Raw genomic sequence first — 21,275 nt, 5'->3', positions numbered from 1 at the left:
TTTCTTGTTGAAGCTTCAGTTTTGAAAGTTATTGGTATAAAGTAATGGAATTTCTCCTGTACATATCGAACATTTCTCTTGATTGAGTTGAATTTAACATTTTTTTTTCTGCTGCTTACCGTTTATTTTTAATTTTCCATTGTAAGAGAATCCTGCTACAATCATAAATCCCTTACTGAAACTTTCTTTGCATTGGCAAAACTTGGTTTATATACTTTTTTTTTTTTTTTTTGGTTTCGATAACAAATTGATTTTTTTGATGCAATCACAATCATTTAATCAAATATATTTCCATTTATCTCCTGCTAAATAGATTTGATACATGTTTTTACAAATATATTTGTGCTGAACCACATTCCTCGGCAAAAACTGGTGAACATTATGTTTTTTAGCTTTTTTAAGCTGTAAATCTTGGTTTGTTATTTTATTTATTGTTGCTACAGTGGTATTTAAAGATTCTGCAGTTGATTTCTGCGTCGGCGGATTTTCTCTTTTCATCAATGATTTAACTTTAGAAACATTAGAAACAACATGTACCTTTTTCGGGTATTTATTTGGAATCTTCTTTATATGTAGAATCAATGATCGACGATTTTTCCTTTTCAGTTTAATAATGTTGCTTATTTTACACTTACAAATGTTCATACCATGCATTTCACAACGTTTCTTAAATATAAAATAGGAATACCGTTTTTTCTTAAAGTATTCTTCAATTCATAGCTTGTTTACGTGCATTTTCAAAGAAGAATTAATTTAAAAGTAGCAGATGATATTTATCATTTCAAATAAAAAGCTATTCGCATAAATTTTTGTTAGTCCAAAATATTTGCTTTTAAAAACTTTTCGCTCTGAAAATGTGCAAGCATCCTCTGTATTCAGGGACCTCTCTAAAAATATTGTTACGAAATGTACTGGTGCGGTAAGATGGCTTCCCCGCAAAGCAGTTTTAGGGTTGCCATAAAATGACAAGGGAAGGCAGGGTTTCCACATTAGGCGATAAATCGCCCAATTGGAGGCATTTGGCGACAAAATTACCGATATACCATGGACGGATGGAGAACCTTCTGGAACGAATTCTTACTGGTTTAGCCCAGAATGTTCTCGAACACAAGCCGAAAGCTATATAATCCCTGCTGGTCCGCAGAGGGCGAGTGTGTGTGTGCCTCGTCTAGAGTGCGAGTTAGTTAGTATCGAGTTGGTGTCTCGTCTAGCGAGTCAATCCCTGCGGAGTCGATCGAGTTGACAGCCGGGCAGCGAGTGCCGAGTGGGTCGCCGAGTGCACCGAAGGAGTCTGTTAGTGTATCGCGGTTAGTGCATAGACGAGACAGCGTGTTGAGCTCCGGGAACGACTGAACCGAAGAGTCGGGAGCTGTACTTCGGAAAGCAGAGTCGGGTGCTTTGCAGGAAGCTTTCTCTACCGTTATTGCCTGACAGTGTGAAAGCTGTGTCGCTGATTGTTCCAGCGTGTTTATAGTAGATCTTCAACGACTGTAAAAAGTGACTTTGGAGCTGTTCTGATTAATATTGGCTAAATAAAGCGTGTTTCGATACTTCATCAAGTGTCGTCGTTATTCACTCCAATTCCACACGAACCCCGTACGAACATGAAGGAAGTAAATAACGTAACAACTGGTGTCAGAAAAGAAAAACGCAACAATATTCTGAATTCTTTGCGTCCTAATTGAATGAAAAATATTAACTGTTTTATAGAAGAAAACAAAGTTATATTTTATAATAATAGATAACCAAAGACTCGTTTCCTTTCTTCTGAGAACAGAAATCCAGGGTTGTGCAATGATATTGTAAGCACTCTGATGAAATGAGTCATTCAGAATGCAATCCAAACGAATGACGTCTTTTCTAATAGTTCCAGACGGAGTTCAAAATATGTTTTTGCCTGAAAAACATATTTTACAGGCAAAAGTTATAAATTACCGTATTTTTCGCCGTATAAGACGCACTTTTCCTCCCCAAAATCAGGGGGGGAAAAGTGCCTGCGTCTTATACGGCAAATACAAAAGCCCACCATGGCTCTCCGCTGCCCCTCCACCTCTGTATACGTACCTTACCGCAGGAATACTCGGCCACTCCGTTCCCTTCCACCTCTTGGCGCCGTCTGAGACCAGGAAGTCCCGCTCTGCCTCGCACTGTATTTGGACGGTCTCTGCCTCGCGCTGCGATTGGCTGAGCGAAGAGGCGCGTGCCTTCGCTCGCTCCCGCGCTGGCTTTGTGCACTTTTTACAGTTTCGTAAGCCAGCGCGGGAGCGGGTGAAGGCACGTGTCTCTTCGCTCAGCCAATCGCAGTGCGGGAGCAAGCGGAGGCGCAGATAGCTGTGAGCTGTGATATATGTAGTATGGTATATCTGAATGAAATATATCATATTTCATACCACCCCATCAAGATGTCGAAGCAGAAGAGACTGGCATATAAAGTTGCTTTCAAGCTGGAAGTAATAAAATTTGCTAAGGAGCATGTAAACAGAGCAGCGGAGAGACACTTTGGGCCACCTCCAACTGAGAAAATGATAAGAGAGTGGAGGAAACAGGAGGATCAGCTCCAAAAGTTGGATAAAGCAAGCACACCTTGCGTGGACCAACTGCAAAGTGGCCAGAGTTAGAGGTAGAAGTAAAGGAGTGGATCACACGTCACCGGCAAAATGGACTTTCTGTCTCAAAAAAAATGATAATCTATGAGGCCAAACGCATTGCTGAGGAGAAAGGCATTCAGGATTTCATCGAATCACCATCGTGGTGCTATAGATTTATGAAGAGATCTGGCCTTTCTATGCGCACCAAAATGCGTGGATCTGTCCTTCTTCATTTCTGATAGCAGCGAAGAAGAGGAATTCTTGGGGTTAGAATAAAAACATGACAGCTTTATTTTTGTTACTTTCACTGTTTGCTGACTGTTTATAAGAGTAAAGATAGCTCTTAGTATGTTACATAGTTGACATAAAATTTTTCTTAAACTGCTGTTAACTTTATACAGTTGATATAAAATATTTTGCTACAGAATTTGGTTCATAATCTTTTTTTTCTAGATTTGCCTCCTTTAAAATTGGGTGCGTCTTATATGCCGGTGCGTCTTATACGGCGAAAAATACGGTAGATTCAAAACGCTACTCTACCTGCAGGGAAAAAGTATGAGCTAATTAATTTAGTCCTAAAAATCATAAAACATCAAAGCGTAGATATATGAAATGTCTAGACTTTAAAATGAGTATTCTTTGTGATCGAGAGAATGGCAGCACAAAAGTTCATGTTTAGATGAAGTAGGTAGTAGATTACTACTGGATCAGAAAAGAACAGCCTTTAAAAATATGGTAGTCGGAGAGCAAAAGGTAAATAATTAACTTTTACCTATCAAAAGCCTAAAGCTCGCGAAATACTTTGTGGAAATTTAGAACAAAGAAGAAGAACCTATTTTGGAGAAATTTAGAAGTTTGTGAAAATTTAGAAGTTTGTGCTCAACTGTTAATCAAGAAAATCCCATGCAATGAGCCGCTAAAAGTAAAAATAGAGAATTTTTATAGTACCCAGGTAAGAAATCTTTGAGAGAGATTAAAAGTGTTTATTAAATTTAACGCGGAAGAAAGTTAGTATGAGTTCTTGAGTGATCCTTATTTGTTCTAGTTATTAAAGATTTAGTTTAAAATATTCTCATTTATCATATAATTTAAATTTTAATATTTTCATTTTGTGCAGAATTTAAAACCAGCTTCTCTTTTCATTACCAGCAACTATACCACTTATCCCTTTCTATTACGGTATAGCTATACATTTCGTTACGTTCTAATTGTCACTTTTGATGAAATTTTTCAAAAAAGTTTTATTATTTTATTTTAAAGTTTGTGCTTATATATTAAGCTTTTCAAAACCACTTTTATTTTGTCTCTCCGGTTGTTAGAAAATGAATTATGACTGTTCTTGTTCTACGCCGTGAACCGGAAATATTGTGAATTAAATGGACTATAAGTTTAGTTTTATGTGTATCTCTAAAATGTTTTAAGACAACTTTGTAAATGATAAGAGACACATTTCTCGAAAAATAGCTAGTGCGTGTGTAGAGACATTAGGTATTTTTTGGAAGCAGGGGTTATGAAAAATGAGCAGCGCTCTCGCCAGGAATCGAACCACGGACCTCTGGAATACGCGCCCAGCGTGCAGATCACTACACTACGAAGACATGCTAAGAACGCGGGAGAAATACCATATATACTCCCCATTTAAGAAGGGTGATTGGGGTTTTTAGGAGACCCAATCGCCAAATCCTGGGTGTGGAGAATCATCATCCAGCACCCTTTTAGTTCGGGCGTCACTGTAGTGACATTAGGTATTTTTAAAGCAGAAGAGATGAAAAATGAGCAACAGCAACGCCCTCTCCGGGAATCGAACCACGGACCTCTGGAATACGTGTCCAGCCTGCAGACCACTACACTACGAAGGCATGCTAAGAAGGCGGGAGAAATACCTTATACATGTACTCACACAGGTGTACTTAACAGACATTTTATTTTATCACTTAGATTACTTAGATTTAGTCCATTTAATTTCTTATACCTTAATAAATTTAAGTGTTAAATATAAAATATTGATAAATATTTTTGTGGGAACATATCTAGCAATCCTGAAATTTAACAAAATTTTAACCTAAAATGTAAGGAAAAAGTCAGAAATTATGCTTTGATGATATATTTATCACCTTTTTTTTCTTTTCTTTTTTTTTTTTTCATCTCAAGTAGTATTCTGCTAAATAACACAAATAATAGGTTTATTTGTAACTATTTTCCAAAATTTGAGTTCCGAGCGTAGTCAGATAGATACCTTAAAAACTAAGAAATAATTATGATTCCCCTTGAAGTAATTATTTAAATACAGACTCTTAGCCATCTTATAATATGAATGAGAGCTCATATGCAGAAAAAAATTTAATCATTGGCTTGGTAATTTTCTTCACTACGCTAACATAACAGTAAAAAAAATCTGATGTGGAAACAACATGACTTCCTTGTACGGCCTATTAAATTGTGTACATTTTTTGCTGCATTTATCCTCATTAAAATTGCAAAATACAGAAAAACGTTAAACACTAAATAGAGTTAAAAACTGATAAAAAACAACTTTTACAATTAAAATTTAAGAGTTTAAAATGAATTAAAATTAGGCGAAAAGACAGATTGTTCGGTGCACAAAACTTTAGGCCACACTCGGTAAAAAGACAATGAAGTTAGTGCACAAACTGACTTAATTCACTATGCTACTAAATTTCAAATATAAACAAATGCAGGCATTGTTAGGCTTAGTGGAACTAAAGAAACTTCTAAATTGTTGATAATTCTACAGCTATTGCATGCCGATTAATTAAAGGCACAAAAATCTTAACAGGAACATAAGAACAATATAATTTAAGAGCGTATAAGAATAAAAAAAAACTTAGCTCACCGAGCCGGATGCCGGATAACAGGGTGGGTGTATGTATTATTTATATACTTTTGGTGAGGCTAATTGCAACTGAAAAGGGAGAGGCACATCTACATATTATAGCAGTTCTATATACAAAATTTCAACGGTTTGAGACTAATCATGTTTGAGTTAAGCGAGATATATACATACATACTCTGCAAAGTTTGAGAACTATGGCCACCATCTTGAAACTTGGTCAAAATTTTTGTATGAAAAAAGAACAAGTGATACATAATGATTGGTTGGCTGACTTGTATAGTTACGGTGCAAAACAATATATGGTTACGATGCGCCAGACATTGGATTAACTGTGTGAGAGGTAATAATTAACACCGAAATAAATTAAAACCAGAAACACACACACACACACACACAAAAAAAAAAAAAAAAATTCCTTCTTCAGCAAGAATTTTATAAAAAATACAGTGGCGTAATTTTTTATAAATGCATACATATACAGTGGTGGCCAAACTTGTGGACACTTTTGGAAATTTTTATGTTTTTGAACTTTGTATGCTTATAGAAAATGTTACGTTTCGCAAAATGCAAACTTGTATATATCATTTTAAAGAGAATTTATTACTGAATTCAATACAAAACACAAATTCAATTATCTGCAATCCAAAAAAAAAGTTATATGTACTTTAATATAAATAAAAAACACAGTTATGAAGTGGTTTGTAATGTCTAGCTTTCCTGGCCAATCACTGTTCTTGTTCTGAGAACCAATCAAATATTAGTAACTGCCAGTAGAAGCTGACATCATGTTTACACTTGAAACAATTCATTATTTTGCTTTGTTCTGTAGAAGGAGGACCTGTTTCTTATACACTGCAATTACAAGTAAGAATTTTTGTAAAAATTTTTAATATTTGGTCAAGAAGCAATGACATCAAATAAAAGAGCAGATTGGACACCTAGAAAGAGATGTAATATTATTGTATTAGGAGAAAGTGGTCTTTCCTATGCTGAAATTGCAAGACAGGTGGGTGGTTCAGTGACTACATCTGGAGTCCGAAAGTTTTGTTTACGATATCAGGAGACAAATTCAATAAAAAACAAAGAAGGAAAAGGCCAAAAAAGGTGCGATGACAGAAGAATAAAAAGACTATGTCTCCAAGATAGAAAAATGTCATCAGCGGCCATTAGAAGTGATTTGATTGATGCTGGTGTTTCTGTCAGTTCAAGAACAATCAAGAGAAGATTAGCAGATGTTGGACTGATAGGTAGAATTCCACGGAAAAAGCCACGAAAAATTTTCAGCAACGAAAAAAAAAAAAGACTACAGTGGGCAAAGGAAAGGAACACATTAATTGGACAGATGATCAGTGGTCACATCACAAGTTATATGGAGTGATGAAACTAAGATATCGTTATTCGGTAGTGATGAGCGAAAATATGTAAGACGTAGAATAGGAGAAGAGCTACATCCTGACTGCATTCAAGCAACTGTGAAGAACCCAGTTAGTGTTATGATTTGGTCATGCATGTCAGGAGATGGTATTGGTCGCTTTCATGTCATCGATGGGACACTGAATGCCAGAAAATACATTGACACTATTCTAGAACCAAAACTTTTACCTTCCATCAGAGATCTCTTTCCCAACAATGCTTCGTTTATTTTTCAGCAGGATTCTGATGCTTGCCACACGGCCAAAATATCGAAGGAGTGGTTTCGTACAAAGAGCATTAAATTGTTGTCATGGCCAGGAAACAGTCCTGACCTCAATCCTATCGAAAAATTGTGGCACCGTTTGAAAACTCTTGTCCGAATGAGGCGCCCATCAAATACTCGTAAAGGGGATTAATTGAGGCTATAATTGTTTCCTGGCATCATGTAATAACAAAAGAAGAGCTTAAAACTCTTGTCAGCTCAATGAAACGTCGATGTGAAGCTGTAGTCAAAAATAAAGGGTACCCTACTAAGTACTGATAACTCACTGCAATCATCGCTATCTAATGTATATCGATAACTATTATCGTTTAATTTTTTTATTGCAAATAATTGAATTTTGTGTTTTGTATTGAATTCAGTAATAAATTCTCTTTAAAATGATATATACAAGTTTGTATTTTATGAAACGTAATGTTTTCTATAAACATACAAAGTTCAAAAACATAAAAATTTCCAAAAGTGTCCACAATTTTGGCAACCTCTGTATATACAATGGGTGGTTATAAAAACATTTCACCGATATATGAACCCCTAACGGCCTATCCACTCAACTAACGAAATATTCAAATGGCAAGACACACTTTTTTCCAGCGCAAATTGATCAGCGCCTTGAAAAACCATAAATGGCACTAGAACCATACACGTATGACAAAAATTACCAGCATAAAACATTTACAAAGATGAACATTGTAAAGAACATTGTGACAACATCAGAGAGGAGAACGAAAAAACCTTTACTGGAATTATTACAAGCTTTTCAACGTGCCCATCTTCGCAGACGATAATTTATGGCATGCGGGAGATTAATGTTAACAATGACTAACGTAAGATCGTAAGAGGAATCATAACTTCACATTTTATGGCATCTTTCAAGTCTGACACATTTTGTGGATTTGATGTATACACCTCAGACTTCAGATAACCTCAGAACGAGAAATCCATCGGAATGAGATTAGAGGATATCGGTGACCACGAAACTGCAATGTTGCAGGAGATGATTCTATCTTGAAACGCTGTACAAGTTTCACGATTGATAGCGCAAATGTTTTACGCCAGCAGTTTTGGTCATAGGTGTATCATTCGAACAGCATTTATGGTTTTATAGTGTGCTGCTCAATTTTCGCAGAAAAAAAAAGGTGAATGTTGCCATTCGAAAATTTCGAATTTTTTCGCTGTAACCGTAACAATGAGATCTGTGTTATTTCAAATCATCAAAATCTCAAGTGCATACGTTCAAATAACAATATCTAAAATTCATTTAAAGTGGTTGAGCGGATAGGCCGCTTGGATTTCATATATCAGGGAAGTTTTTTTATGACCACACTGTATACACACTCGTGTGTAAAATTAAGAGTATTTGCACATCATGCCTAATCTCTGAAAAAATGGACTAATGGACAAATTTTAATGAAAATTGCATGTATATACATTTATGACAGAGAAAGAGATGTACCATTCAAAAGTTATTTTATGCACACATGATTATCAGTAAAGCTCATAGTGCCGGGATATCCAAAATTCACGTTGTGATATAGAACTGAATATTAGTCTAGTATGGGGTACGGTCCCCTTTCACAGCCAGACAAGTCGTACAGCATGACGGCACACTGGACAGAAAGCAGCTGAGAGTCCCTGTAGCAAGTTAAACACTAAATAGTTGTCACTCCTTCAACAAGGCAGTTTTCAGGTCCGAAATGGTTCTCGTAGGAGGGATGGTAAGATGAAATTGCTCGCCCAAAGGAGTCCCAGATATGCTATATAGGATTAAAGTAAGGAGATTTGGCTGGTGAATTCATGCGGTGAATATGATTACTTTTTAGGTAATCGTCGCTCAAATGAGCTCTATGTGGACGAGCGTTGCTGTCCATTAATAGGAACACAGAACCAATAGCGTCCCTGAAAAGGAGTCGAACATACGGCTCTAAGATGTCCTCTCTATACTTCATAGCAGTCAGAGATGCTTGTCCAACATATGCAGGGTTATGCGGTTGTCCATCTTTACATCTGCCCAAACCATTGCCCTTACACCAACGTACAGATCCTTTTATAGCGATGAGGGAGTGATAGTATCGTATTCCAGGTTCTCTTCGAATGCAGGTACACCAAGAGTCAGTGTTTAGGCTGAATCTCGACTATCTGTAAAATGCACGGTGCTCGACTGAAGTCTTGCCCGAGGCGCATGTTTGTCTGCATGTCTGGCGCACATGCGATGTTTAAACGCGCAGTGTTGCAGTGAGCAGGACGCAAACAGCGGGTCTTCTGGAATGCAGTCCTATTTCATGAAGGCTTCGGGCTAATACAGACACTGAAACTCGAGTTCAATGCCAGCATACAGATCCTGTGAGAACTGTGAAGCTGTACCACGCCTGCGTCGCCACACTGAAAGTGCTAAATATCTATCCTCATTCGTCGTTATATATATTGGTCGATCTTTTCCAGGTATTCTCGATATTGATCCAGTGTCCTGAAACTGTTTCCAAAAATCGTAGACTAAACTGGATGTTACATTGAAGAATGTAGCTACCTGCATTTATGACTTGCCGACCTCCAAATTACCGAAAATTCTCCATTTAATTCCGTTACCCATACCTTCATGACTATTTATTTTATCTGATACCTTACAGAAGTTTCCCAAGTCTTGTGAGAAACACGGTGAAAGGAGTACGAATACATAAATCGCCGAAAGCCGTTCGTGCTCTTATACCCTCTCTACAATCACAGCTCCGCAGACGCGCATGTGTACGCTTACATATTCGACTCTGAATATTTACATAATTCTTTGATGGCATAAATAGTATCTTTAATGTAATACTTTTCGAAAAATCATGAAAAAGACATAATTTGCAAATTCTTTTGATTTTGCACACAAGTATATATATATCGTTATATATATATAACGATATATATATATATATATATATATATAACGATATATATATATATATATAACGGTATATATATATATATATCGTTATTCGGTAGAGCTGATGATCAATGGATTTCAAGCAAACATTGTTAATGACCTGTTATTTCTTCATTTCCAGTAATTCCGTATGGTATAGACGTTTCAGAATCGAACTACATCATTACGGTTGGCGGAAAATTTTCCTAACTTTATTGTTCATGAATGAATTAAATCGCACCAATATCTATGGGTTGTTTCATTGGTATCCCTAGTCACAGCCTCGGCTTGTAAAGCCACTTGTTTGTATGTAACAAGTTTGTATGTACTAAAAATTTGGCTGGTAGCTGTTTTTAAGTATAATCGATGCATATTGCATTGAGGACTCATTACGAAAATACCAAAGTTGCAGAGGATGTTCTTTCTTTATTGCATTTCTGGAATTCCATTTGATTTTGTCATGCTTTGATTCCCATGCATTGATTTTGTTAATAAGTTGGCTATAGACCTGACCTTTGAATAATGTTAGCTGTATTTAGGTGAAGATTATTAAAAGTCGTCAGCAATAATACGAGACATTCTTTCACTACTCATGTGGACGGTGTCAATTTACATCTGTAGACGCAATACTATGCTGGATCATCTGGAATGAAGAAATAACAAGCAATTAACAGTCTTTTTATGTCAACTGCATAGATCTTTATAGTCTCAACGTATAAATATATCTAGGGATTTATGTTAATTAATATAGTTATCGTATTATTATTTTGCCTTTAATTACACTTTTCAGCTCCCCCCCCCAGGATGCAAATTATTTAATGTATGTAAGCGCAGAGTTTAAGAGAAAAGCTTTTGATAGCCATCGTTGACCGATAATTTTGTTACGACTTCTATCTACTTGATTGATTTATTGGCTTTCGCTCCGTAAGACGGTGCATTCTTAACTTCATTGACCGAGTTAAAAATAGACTTATGATAATGCTAACAAACAAACTAATTTAAGTTAAAATAGCACACCGAATAATGATTATTGGAGGGGTCAGACAACAAGAATAAGCGTAATATTTGTAAATTGTAAAAGCGTAATTTGTAAATTGTAATAGCGTAATGTTTGTAAAATCTATTTACAAATGTTACGCTGATTCTTTTTGTTTCTTTTTCTTTCTGTTTCTTTTTTGTTCTTTTCGTTTCTCTTCTTTTTTCTTCTTCTTTTTGTTTGATTTCTCCATAAACAAACTAAAGCCAATGTAAAGTTACCTAAGATAAGTTTCTTCCACAAATACGTGGATTGAAAATTTTTTCTTCGTAACACCGCATTACCTCACAACAGTTTGTTTGTTTTGCAGATATTTAGGGTCTAAGAGAAAACTTATGTAGGCTCGTACTCCTTTGTAGATTATATTTAAATTTGATTTTGAATGTCTGTTCTACTTTTCCCCCAAGAAGCGGAGATTATGTTATATTATTGTAGCAGTTTGCGTAATCGTCACGTTCATTTGACAATTGACAGTTTTGATTGAAGTCTTCATGGGAGTTTGTGTTTGTTGCACTTAGAAGTCTTCATGGGAGTTTGTGTTTGTTGCACTAATGTGTTTATTGCACTTAGAAGGTAGGAAGGAGCGAAAAGTCATCCACCTACCTTTACTCTTCCAAAAAAGGCATTTAATGCAGTGTAGAAAAAAAAATAATTGCATTAATAGTCACTCTGTGAAAACCCTAGCTTAAATTCGCGTATTATATGTGCTCTTTCTGAAAATGTCGAGCAAGATTTAAAACGGCGGCTTGCAAGAGGCAGGCTTTTTACCCATAATCCGAACCAATGTTTAGTTTCGATTTATCTTCGTGTATAAATGCTAATGATGTATTTCGTGAATGATGCGTAGATAGTATTAATCTTCTTATATGAGTTTCATTTATATGTTGTTGTTTTATTTATATTTATATAAATATTTATATATTTCATTATGGGTTTACTAAAACCGCATCTTTCAGAAATTAAATTATTTGCATACTTTTCTCATCTCAATTTCCGGATAATAAAATTAGTATAAAAAAGAGGAAAACATTCTAGGAAATAAAATATGAAGGTTTAAAGTTATGCAAGCAAAAATATTAATTAATATAGCCAACTCTTTCCTCTTTACACCTACATATTTTAATACATTCTGCACCGTTATTAAATTTTATAAATGTATGAAATTTTGTAGAAGAGCTGAAGAAAATAAGATGCATAATAAAATTTGCTCTTGTATTATTACTAAATGGATAGTCCCAATAACCATTTCCAGAAAATTTTTTATTTATTCAAATTTTGACGATTGCATAACAATAGCACCTTCACATTTTTATAAAGATAAGATGCATTTTGCTAAAAATAAAGTCAAAAGAAAGAATGAAGTACAAAAATTTCAAAATTTTCGATTCATATAATTAAAAAAATTTCTTAAACATTTTACTACCGATATGCAGTTCACATTCACATAGTCCTGTTTCTTTTACTGGAGCTCCACAGTAAAATAAAATAAAAGAGCCCTTTCGTGCCTATTTTTTATAGGAATGGCACTGGAATGTTTGAGCTGGCAAGTGGTAAAAGACTGCAGAAACAGAGGTGACATTTATCGCCCACACATCACGTCACCAAAGTATTCTAGTTGTGTAGAAAGAATTACCTAAGATACAGACTCCTTGAAAATTCATGTTTAAATTTGTTTGGTATTTTATTTGTATATCATTTATACGAACAAATATCACTATGTAAAGGCCATAGCTAATGAAAGTTTTATTTGCTTCTGAATTAAAAGATCTGCGCAGAAACGTTCGCTACTGTTTTAACAGCAGATAAATTAAATTTTCTACCCCCCGCCAGGTTTTATTGCTTAAGGTATCAGTAATTTTATTTTGTAAGAGTTATGATATATTTGAAATTTAAAATCGAGTTCAACTTTATAATATAGAATTTCACAATTTTTTCTATTTACAGGAAGATGCATAGTATACATTTCCCTTTTATAAAACGAAAAAGGTACATTTTATGTTCAAATAACCATCACTGCAGTTCGCAATTTAAAAGAGCAGAATATTCAGTTTTTTTAAAACTTAAATAAGAGTAACTATCTAGAATATGGTTTTAGAAAATTATAACTTTTACAGATCGAACACCGTAAAGTTGGACATTTTTGCTTAAAGGAAAGCGTTAGTTTTCGAATCTACAAGTTAGGTATAAAGTTTTGCACAAATTAAAAAAGTATTATCACTGTGAATTCTTCTATAAGTTATGCGATTTTAAAAAGGAATGAAGTTTTTAGGTGCAATAATCAGAAACTGAGAGAAATATTAAAAAACTGGTGGCAATATTTAAAGATTACAGATATGGGTTGGCAAGACAAAAATTACATGCACTTATAAATTTCAGAAGTTAAAGCCAAGCTTATTTTCTATAATACCAATAAATATATCTTATAGGTTAAAATAAAATTAATTTGCTAATTCATATTTGTTAAATTCTAGATAAAATATGCTTACTTTTTATAAGGAGAGGAATATGTGAAAGATATATATATGTATATCAGAAATCTACTCATTAAAGATCATTCCTGTAAGTTTATCGTAAGCATGAGGTCAAAGTTTAGCTGAAATATTTCCTTTGTTTCCTTGAGTACTCACTTAACCGATGAATTTAATGGCTCTTTTCATGAATCACTAAATAATACGCTGTCTAATTCTTCATTTTTTATGTTATTAAAAAGAGCAAAACTCTGGCATAATGAACTAAATTTGCCCTCAACTTTAAATTTCTCTTATAGTGGCTATTTCATACTAAGTCTTAATAAATCATATTTTATGCCTTTGAATTCTATTTCACTTAAGCTTAAAAAAGAAGAAAGTATAATTTACCACAAAATGTATTAAAGACTTACTGCTACAAGATCATCATTACTTTTTTTTTATTTCCCATATGCCAATAGTTTTATAACCACTTTATCGCTGATTTTTAACTAAATAAATTATGAAAGTTTAGTTTTCATGATTTTAGATGTAACTTAATTGAATAGATATGTATATACCAGAGGTGGCCAAAGTGCGGCTCGCGAGCCTGATACGGCTCTCGCATTCAATTTGTGTCACACAAATTGCCTGCGAATGAAATATGGTAAACTAAAACTATTCAGTGTCCAAAAGGAAGTAATTAATGTAATTAATTAGTTTAGACTCTTTTTACAAAGTTATCAGGGATTTCTTTCTATCTAAAACCTCCTCCACTACTTGTATAATGATGTAAATATGAACTTGTGGCTTTTAGAAAATCTTGATGCGGCTCTCGAACATTCCTGAATTCAAACGTGAGCCAAACGAATTTTGGCCAACCCTGGTATATTCAATGGAATCTGGACACTCCAATTTACCGATCACTCCTCATTAACAGGCAGTTACTGAATTCTCATAGTAGGTGATTAATGCACTCCCATTCAGTGCTAACGGACAAAGCCCTAGACTCGTAAATATCCGCTGATGGGAAGTTCAGCTATATTCCCATGTGACTTTCTGATTGGTAAAACAACATACGTAAAGAACTTGCCATTATATTCTTTTCCACAAAATTACTCACCAAAAAAAAGTTTATAGTTTAGATTAATAAAAACTGTAAACTCTCTTTCTTTATTATAGTTGCTATATTTGTTAAAAATTACAAAGTTCAGAAGATACTGTTTAAACAATCAATCTTTCAGATCCTCCTATCCTTATCCTGCTATCCTGTCTTTGAGAAAAGCAATGTCGATTCAATACTTCGTTGTGCTTGAATAGAATATTTAGATAATATAAGACTCTGAATATGAATAAACCTGTCCAAGTAGTTTAAAATATATGTCCTGAGTGTTAAAGTTAAAAATTTTGAACGGAAGAAAAAAAATGTGTCTGAAAATACTGCAAAATTCCTTAAGACTAATTTAAAAAAGTTAGTTTTAATATCATTCAAATGCCTATACGAGTTTTGATGCGGAATTAACAATGTTTATTGACCTTTTTTGTTTTTACTTTGTTTTTGTTGTTAATAGAATATGCACTTACTTGCTTCCTGAGATTTCCTGTGGCAAATCTCGTATTTCTGATGGAATCGGACCTCCGGTCAAAAACTGACAGACTTCCTGACTAAAGCAATTGCAGTTGTGCTCCAACAAGTTGTAGGAACCAGGTCTATATAAGAACGATAAGAAAAATTTCGTTTTATTAGTATTGCTACGTTCATTCACTAAGAATTTATCTATTTTTAACAATACTATTTTTTTAGTTACGAAAGTCATCATTGAACATGTACTGCCAAACCGCCAAAACTGTACTTTCGTTTCGCTTTAATGGCAATTAAAAAGCTCAGAAATTTTAAGAAATGTTACAGTAGTCTATGCTTTCCACAGAAATTATTGCTAAAGATGACAGTTCTCAGCTGTATTTCTCGAAATATTCAGAGCTTTTTAATTACTAGTATTATTTACAAATATCGAAATTAGCCAACTATTTAATTTTAAAGTTAGCTTGCTAATCTTGGACCGCTTACTGAACTTTTTGTTTGATCATTTCAGCCGTACGTGCGAAGAAAGTGAAACCTGAAAGGACATTAGATAAATCCAAGAAAAAGACATTAAGAGTGCATGGGACATTTGGTTTCAAAATAAGCACCTTTTACAGAGATAAAAATTAAAAAAATTCGAAACACAGACGACAGAAAATGAGCATTTAATACTGAGGTCTAAAAATAAGGTCGGAAGTATTTTAATCTTTGAAGAAAGATTACATGATCAAATAACTTCACGTCAAGATAATTAACAAACGTATAGGAAGCAAAGTTCGACTTAGTGTGCTCATTTCATATTGAAAAAGATGTTGATAGCTTCAGATATAGAAATACATGCATTTTATTTCAGAAATAAGTATACATAAAAAACATTATCTACGTATCTACTTAATGCATTTTTGATTAGAACATGTTTAGCTGAAAATTAACGTATTAATACTTGAAGTTTATACATTAATTTCGATGAAACGTTAATGAATTTCTCAAAAATAACTCTTTTCAATTAGATTTCATTTTTCTTGGGGGAGAGAGGAGCATAGACTTTGTGGCTCGAATGCAAATGGTGTTAAAGGAAGTTGATAATTTTACTGATTTATGTATAGGAACACTGAGGACTATAAAGGAAAAAAATAGGAAGTGTAGTAGAGTGCCGACTTCGCTAAAGAATCATTATACAGTACAAAAGCTAATGCAAAGACTGCGTAGCTATTGTAAAGCGTTCAAAGTATGACCAAACTTAGAAAAATTATTAGTGTCTTTTCTACAGTTTATTTTTGTGAGTATATTACCTGCGAAGACCTTCATCAAAACAGAAGAACTTGAAATACATATGCCATTCAGAATCATGCTTTAAAATAATCTTCAGAAACTCCCTCAAATTCTTCCCCTTTTCTTCATTATATTTTGAAGAAACAATGTGCGCATTTATAGAGCTACATCTTTATATAGATATTGGGATGTAGTTTGTACTTAGTTTTTATTCATTTTACTCTTTAATTATTTTTTAAACTTTGATTCGCTTTGATTTGATTGACTTTGATTAACTCCTTAATTATTTTTTAAAACATGATTTTCATTTCATGTGCCAGCATGAAAAGTGTTCATCACTACTCACGTGATGCAATGAAAACTGCAAACTTATCTCTCTTAACTCTTTTTCTCTTAAGCTTCTTTCTTTGTATACAGGAGTTAGACATTAAATCTGAAACACTTGGCGAATATAGTCCTTGACTCGCAAGTTAGCATGTACACTTCTAATTGGCAGCCGTGAATGATTTCGAGTTTTATTTACAGCAGCAGAATATGAAATATAAGAATTCAGAGCTATTGAAAGAATGCAACTATTGAGAATAACAGAACATAATTAAGAGATATATTGGAGTTCAAAAGAATATAAATTGTTGATATTCATCTGGTCATACTTGTTGTAAAGATATTATGTGATGCTTCGAGAATTATAGTATCCAAGATCAGAAGACAGAATTTCATTTAATCGGAGTAACTGCCGATGCAAAATAAAGTTAGGTGAGAAAGATATCAGAATAATTGTATCCAAAGAAAAAAGTAAAGTATGGAATTAGTAAATTGTGGAAAAGCTCAGGACCCCCATTATTTGTAAAGAATATCGTTTGGTGAGAGCTTCATAGGCTTAAAATTTATGATCGGGTAGCTGTAATAAAGTTTATGATAATCAGTGTCCATGTTAAATGCTGCTTTCAGTGATGACAGAAACGCAAAATTGGGACTATAAACAACGTAAAATGTAAACTTTTCAGCGATTTGTGCATATTCCTTCCATTTGGGAAGACATTTTATGTGTGAAGAATTTTCCTATCCGTATTCTCTCCTCTCGAGCGTGAAATATGCAGGTGGATTGGTGTTGACTTCACCCTCAAAACCACAGAAGTCTTTGAGGCGACTTATCTTTCTTGATGGTAACACCATTGTAAAGGACTCTCGATGTATTCAAAAGAACGCTATGAATCATTGGTTAACTTATTCAGAAGAGAATGCTCTGTATTAGGATATTAATACCCCAGTTCACATAGCAAAACTTGTGATGAAATGGTTTGAAACATATTAAAACGACTTCAGTATTTTTTCATGGCTTCCACTTTTAATGACAATACAAGGCATGCAACTGCCATTTCCAAGAAGAATCTCTGCAATATAATACGCCAAACAAAGACCTGCACCCTGTTAATTAAGCATTATGCTCACAATGCTGGTGTTTCGATGCCATTGCCCAACTCTTGTATAATTTCCTAGACAAAATCTCTACACCATTAATTTTCTAGAATGCCGTACATTTTAGAATTAGATGAGTAGTTCACTGTTTTCTTAACAAAACAATAAAAAATAGTTCAAAACGTAGAGTAATTTAGATGCATGAGTGTATTTAAATTTACAAGATTGTGCAGAAAAATCATCCAATTTCACATTTTAACAAATTCAAAAATTAACTAAAGAGAATGATAAATAATAAATGAATTAAAAAGAAAAATATCTAAATTTGTATTACACATTTCAGTCTGACTTTCTCAGTTGTTTAATTTGATTTCCTGTAGTTGTATGTATAATATCAAGTCGATATGAAAATTCTTGTAAATACATCAAAATATGTCTACGATAACAGTTTCTGAAACAAACAAACAAAAAAAAAAAAAAAAAAAAAAAAAAAAAAAAGAATTGAAATTTTTTAGTTTGGTTAGGCTGACTGGCTTAAGTGAGGCTTTCACATACCTGCAAAGGAAGAAATCATGAGAACAAAATCAGCATCTAAAACCCATTTTGATGAACTTTAAATACTACAAGGGTTTTCTGCTGAACGTTTACTGTGGAATTCTCTAGTACTTAATATTTAAAAAAATTCTTGTAAAGTCCTTGGGATTTTATGTTTATTTGCCACTTAGATACTTTATCATTTTCCCTTTACTGTTCTTTTGCCGGCTCTCGCTAGGATGATTACGACAGCTGTCATTAACCATCTGATAAATATTTCTTCTAATTTTTAAGTAACTTGAATCGGCTTTTAAAAAACTATACTTTCATAAAAATATGCGAGCACTTACTCTAGTCATAATTACTCGGGAAAATTTGAAAGCCTGCGCCAAAACTTAAAGACGAGCTTATGTCTCGACAATCTCATATTTGAATATTTAATTTTACTCTAACTTTTTTTCTGTTATTCCCGCAAACTGGGGAGACTATTTCTGTTATTATAATATATGTGACTGTGAAGCTGACGAATTAATAAAAAAGTTTATTTTAAATCCTCTCCTGGGTTGGAATTACTTTACCTGAAGAATAAAACGAGCCTAAAAGTCACCAGTGTGAGTCTTCATCGATCCAAAGTTAGGATTCATACAATCTGCTACTTATAAATCATATATAACTGAAATTTTAAAATTTCCTTAGGTTAAAAAGGTTGTATGTTTTGCATAGCTTCTTAACTGTGTATAAACAGAATAAAAGACGCAAAACTGTAATAACACATAAAATCATTCAATAAAAGTAATATGAAAGTTAACTTTTTAATGAGAAAAATCATTTTCCCCCATAACACATTTCTTCAAATTTTTGTTTGAAGCTAGAAAATTATAATTGCATATATTGTGTTGCTGCTACGGAATATCAAATGCCATTTCTTATATATGCAAGAAAAATATACTGTGTCATAAATAATTATAGATAAAGAGCGACGAAAAATAAGCTACTCCCTCAGAAGAATTAAAGAATCCTTCCAAAAGATAATAATTTATTGCAAGAAATTTATGTTTCTTTCCTAATTTTGTAAACACTGATTTAAAGAAAAAAAAGTTTAAGCTTCATGTCATTATAAGCGGCATTCTAAACTATAATTCTTACTACAATAAACGAATGTATTATGCACATAGAAAAGATTGTAATTTCATCAAAGAAAAACAATTCCTAACAGCGAAAACTATTTAAGTTAATCAGATCTTGTTATCCAAAAATGCAAAGAACGACTCATTTTCAATTCATACAGGCTGACCAAAATGTTTGCAAAAGATTACATTCATCTTACAATCAACAAGGCAGTTTATTTACAGCTTATAACTCTGCGTAGCGCTTATGAGAGATTTACTAAAAGAAATATTTTATAGATATAAAATTTCACTTTTTTCTTCAGTGCGTATTTCAAGGATGACGAATTTTTGCAATAAATATGTGATAAAATAAAATAATCAATATATAAAATAAATACAGGCTCAACCGTAAGTTTTCGTAAATGACAATCTTGTTTTCCTCAAAACCCTTTAGGAGAGGGAGGCGCAGGCGATGGCTAGAGATATGTCAGTTCTGGGAATTATACTCATCATAGAACTGCATGATATGTCTCTTGGTTCTCTTCTCTGAAGTCAATATTAAGATATATGTCCACTGAGTGGCAAGCCATTTAGCTCATAAAAGATTAAGAGTCAGGAATTGAAAAAAGGAAATATGCTTTGTTTAGTGATATGGATTGTTTACAATGAAAACTTATTTCTGCTAACTGAGAATGAGAAAGCATGCATTTTCATGAATCATGAAAGACCTATCCTGGTACTGAATGAGTTAGTCTTGTGGGAAAAACCCTGGGTAGAAGAAAAATTTTAGGAATCTTAAACTTTCTCCCGATAACTTTTTATGGGGTATTTTAAAGGATATGTATATAAAATAATGCCCACTTGAAACTAAATACTTGTAATATTTTGAGATAGCCGAAATTACGCTCGGCTTGCATCAGCGTGGCTTTCAAAACCTACATGCTCGGTTGCATTAACGCTCAGCGTATGCAGACGGACATCTTGATGATATAAATTTTTTTAAATAAATTCCCGGAATGTTTATTCTATTAAATGAAAGCCTGATAAGATAACTTACCACACACTTTTTATTTGGTTTCTAAAAGTGAAAAAAAAATTATGGCCATTCTACAGTTCTGATTCCTTTTTCGCTTAGAAATGTGAATATTGTCACAAAATATCAGTTATATTAAAGTCTCTTATTATCATTGGCTTTCGGAAAACATTACTGAGAAACATCGCTTTAGCTGCATAAGTATTCATGGAGAAAATGAGAAGTACTAACCTGTAAGTACTCTCTCCGAGTGCGAAGATGTACTCTAGAAAGACACTGTATGGAAGCTCTGTTTTACCAAGAGTCAAAATCTGATCTGGTTCACCTAGTATCGTCTCCCCCTAAAAATACAGAATATTACTGAACCATGAATTAGGAAATAAAAAAATAAACCTTATTTTACGCAAGAATTATTTTTCATGACAGCCATTGTGGTTTGTTACTAATTTCATCAGTAAAAAGTACACATTTAAAATAAGCTTAATTAAAAACATAAGATATATTAACTTTAAAATACACTTTTTATCTTAAAGCTGAAAATAAAATTAACATTCAGTTGCAATGAAGCTCTGTTTTTGTAGCTAATAAAATATTTGACAGCAGGAAATTTACTGCTCTGGAAACTTTTAATCCATTTAACTGCAAAGAAACGATTTTACTCTCATACATTTTTCATCTTACTTAGTCCATTAACTTATTGTTTGATCTATACTATCACTTCTAGGTTTCATCAGCTATTACCAGGATGCAAATTAGATACTTCTACACTGCTCAAAAAAAAAAAAAAAAAAAAAAAAGGGACA

At 33.5% G+C, this 21,275-nt stretch overlaps 1 protein-coding gene across 2 annotated transcripts in view; it reads right to left on the bottom strand.

Moving 5' to 3' along the window:
* LOC118196204 (uncharacterized) overlaps positions 1–21,275 on the bottom strand; it is a 100,435-nt gene that overhangs the window by 33,927 nt on the left and 45,233 nt on the right. The window contains exons 3-4 of one of the 2 annotated variants that reach the window (XM_035367617.2): positions 20,704–20,813; positions 15,108–15,233 (exon numbers count right to left, since the gene is read on the bottom strand). In XM_035367617.2, coding sequence (XP_035223508.2) covers positions 15,108–15,233; positions 20,704–20,813 — 236 coding nt within the window. Of the gene's footprint in view, positions 1–2,064; positions 2,397–15,107; positions 15,234–20,703; positions 20,814–21,275 lie in introns of those variants that run through there. The other variant, XM_085817079.1, reaches the window with a different exon arrangement.

Source organism: Stegodyphus dumicola, chromosome 5 (genome assembly GCF_044657685.1).
Source record: "Stegodyphus dumicola isolate Sdum_Otavi_A_Nest chromosome 5, ASM4465768v1".
NCBI classification, from domain to species: Eukaryota; Metazoa; Arthropoda; class Arachnida; order Araneae; family Eresidae; genus Stegodyphus; species Stegodyphus dumicola.
This window is presented reverse-complemented; position numbering and strand designations above follow the sequence as displayed.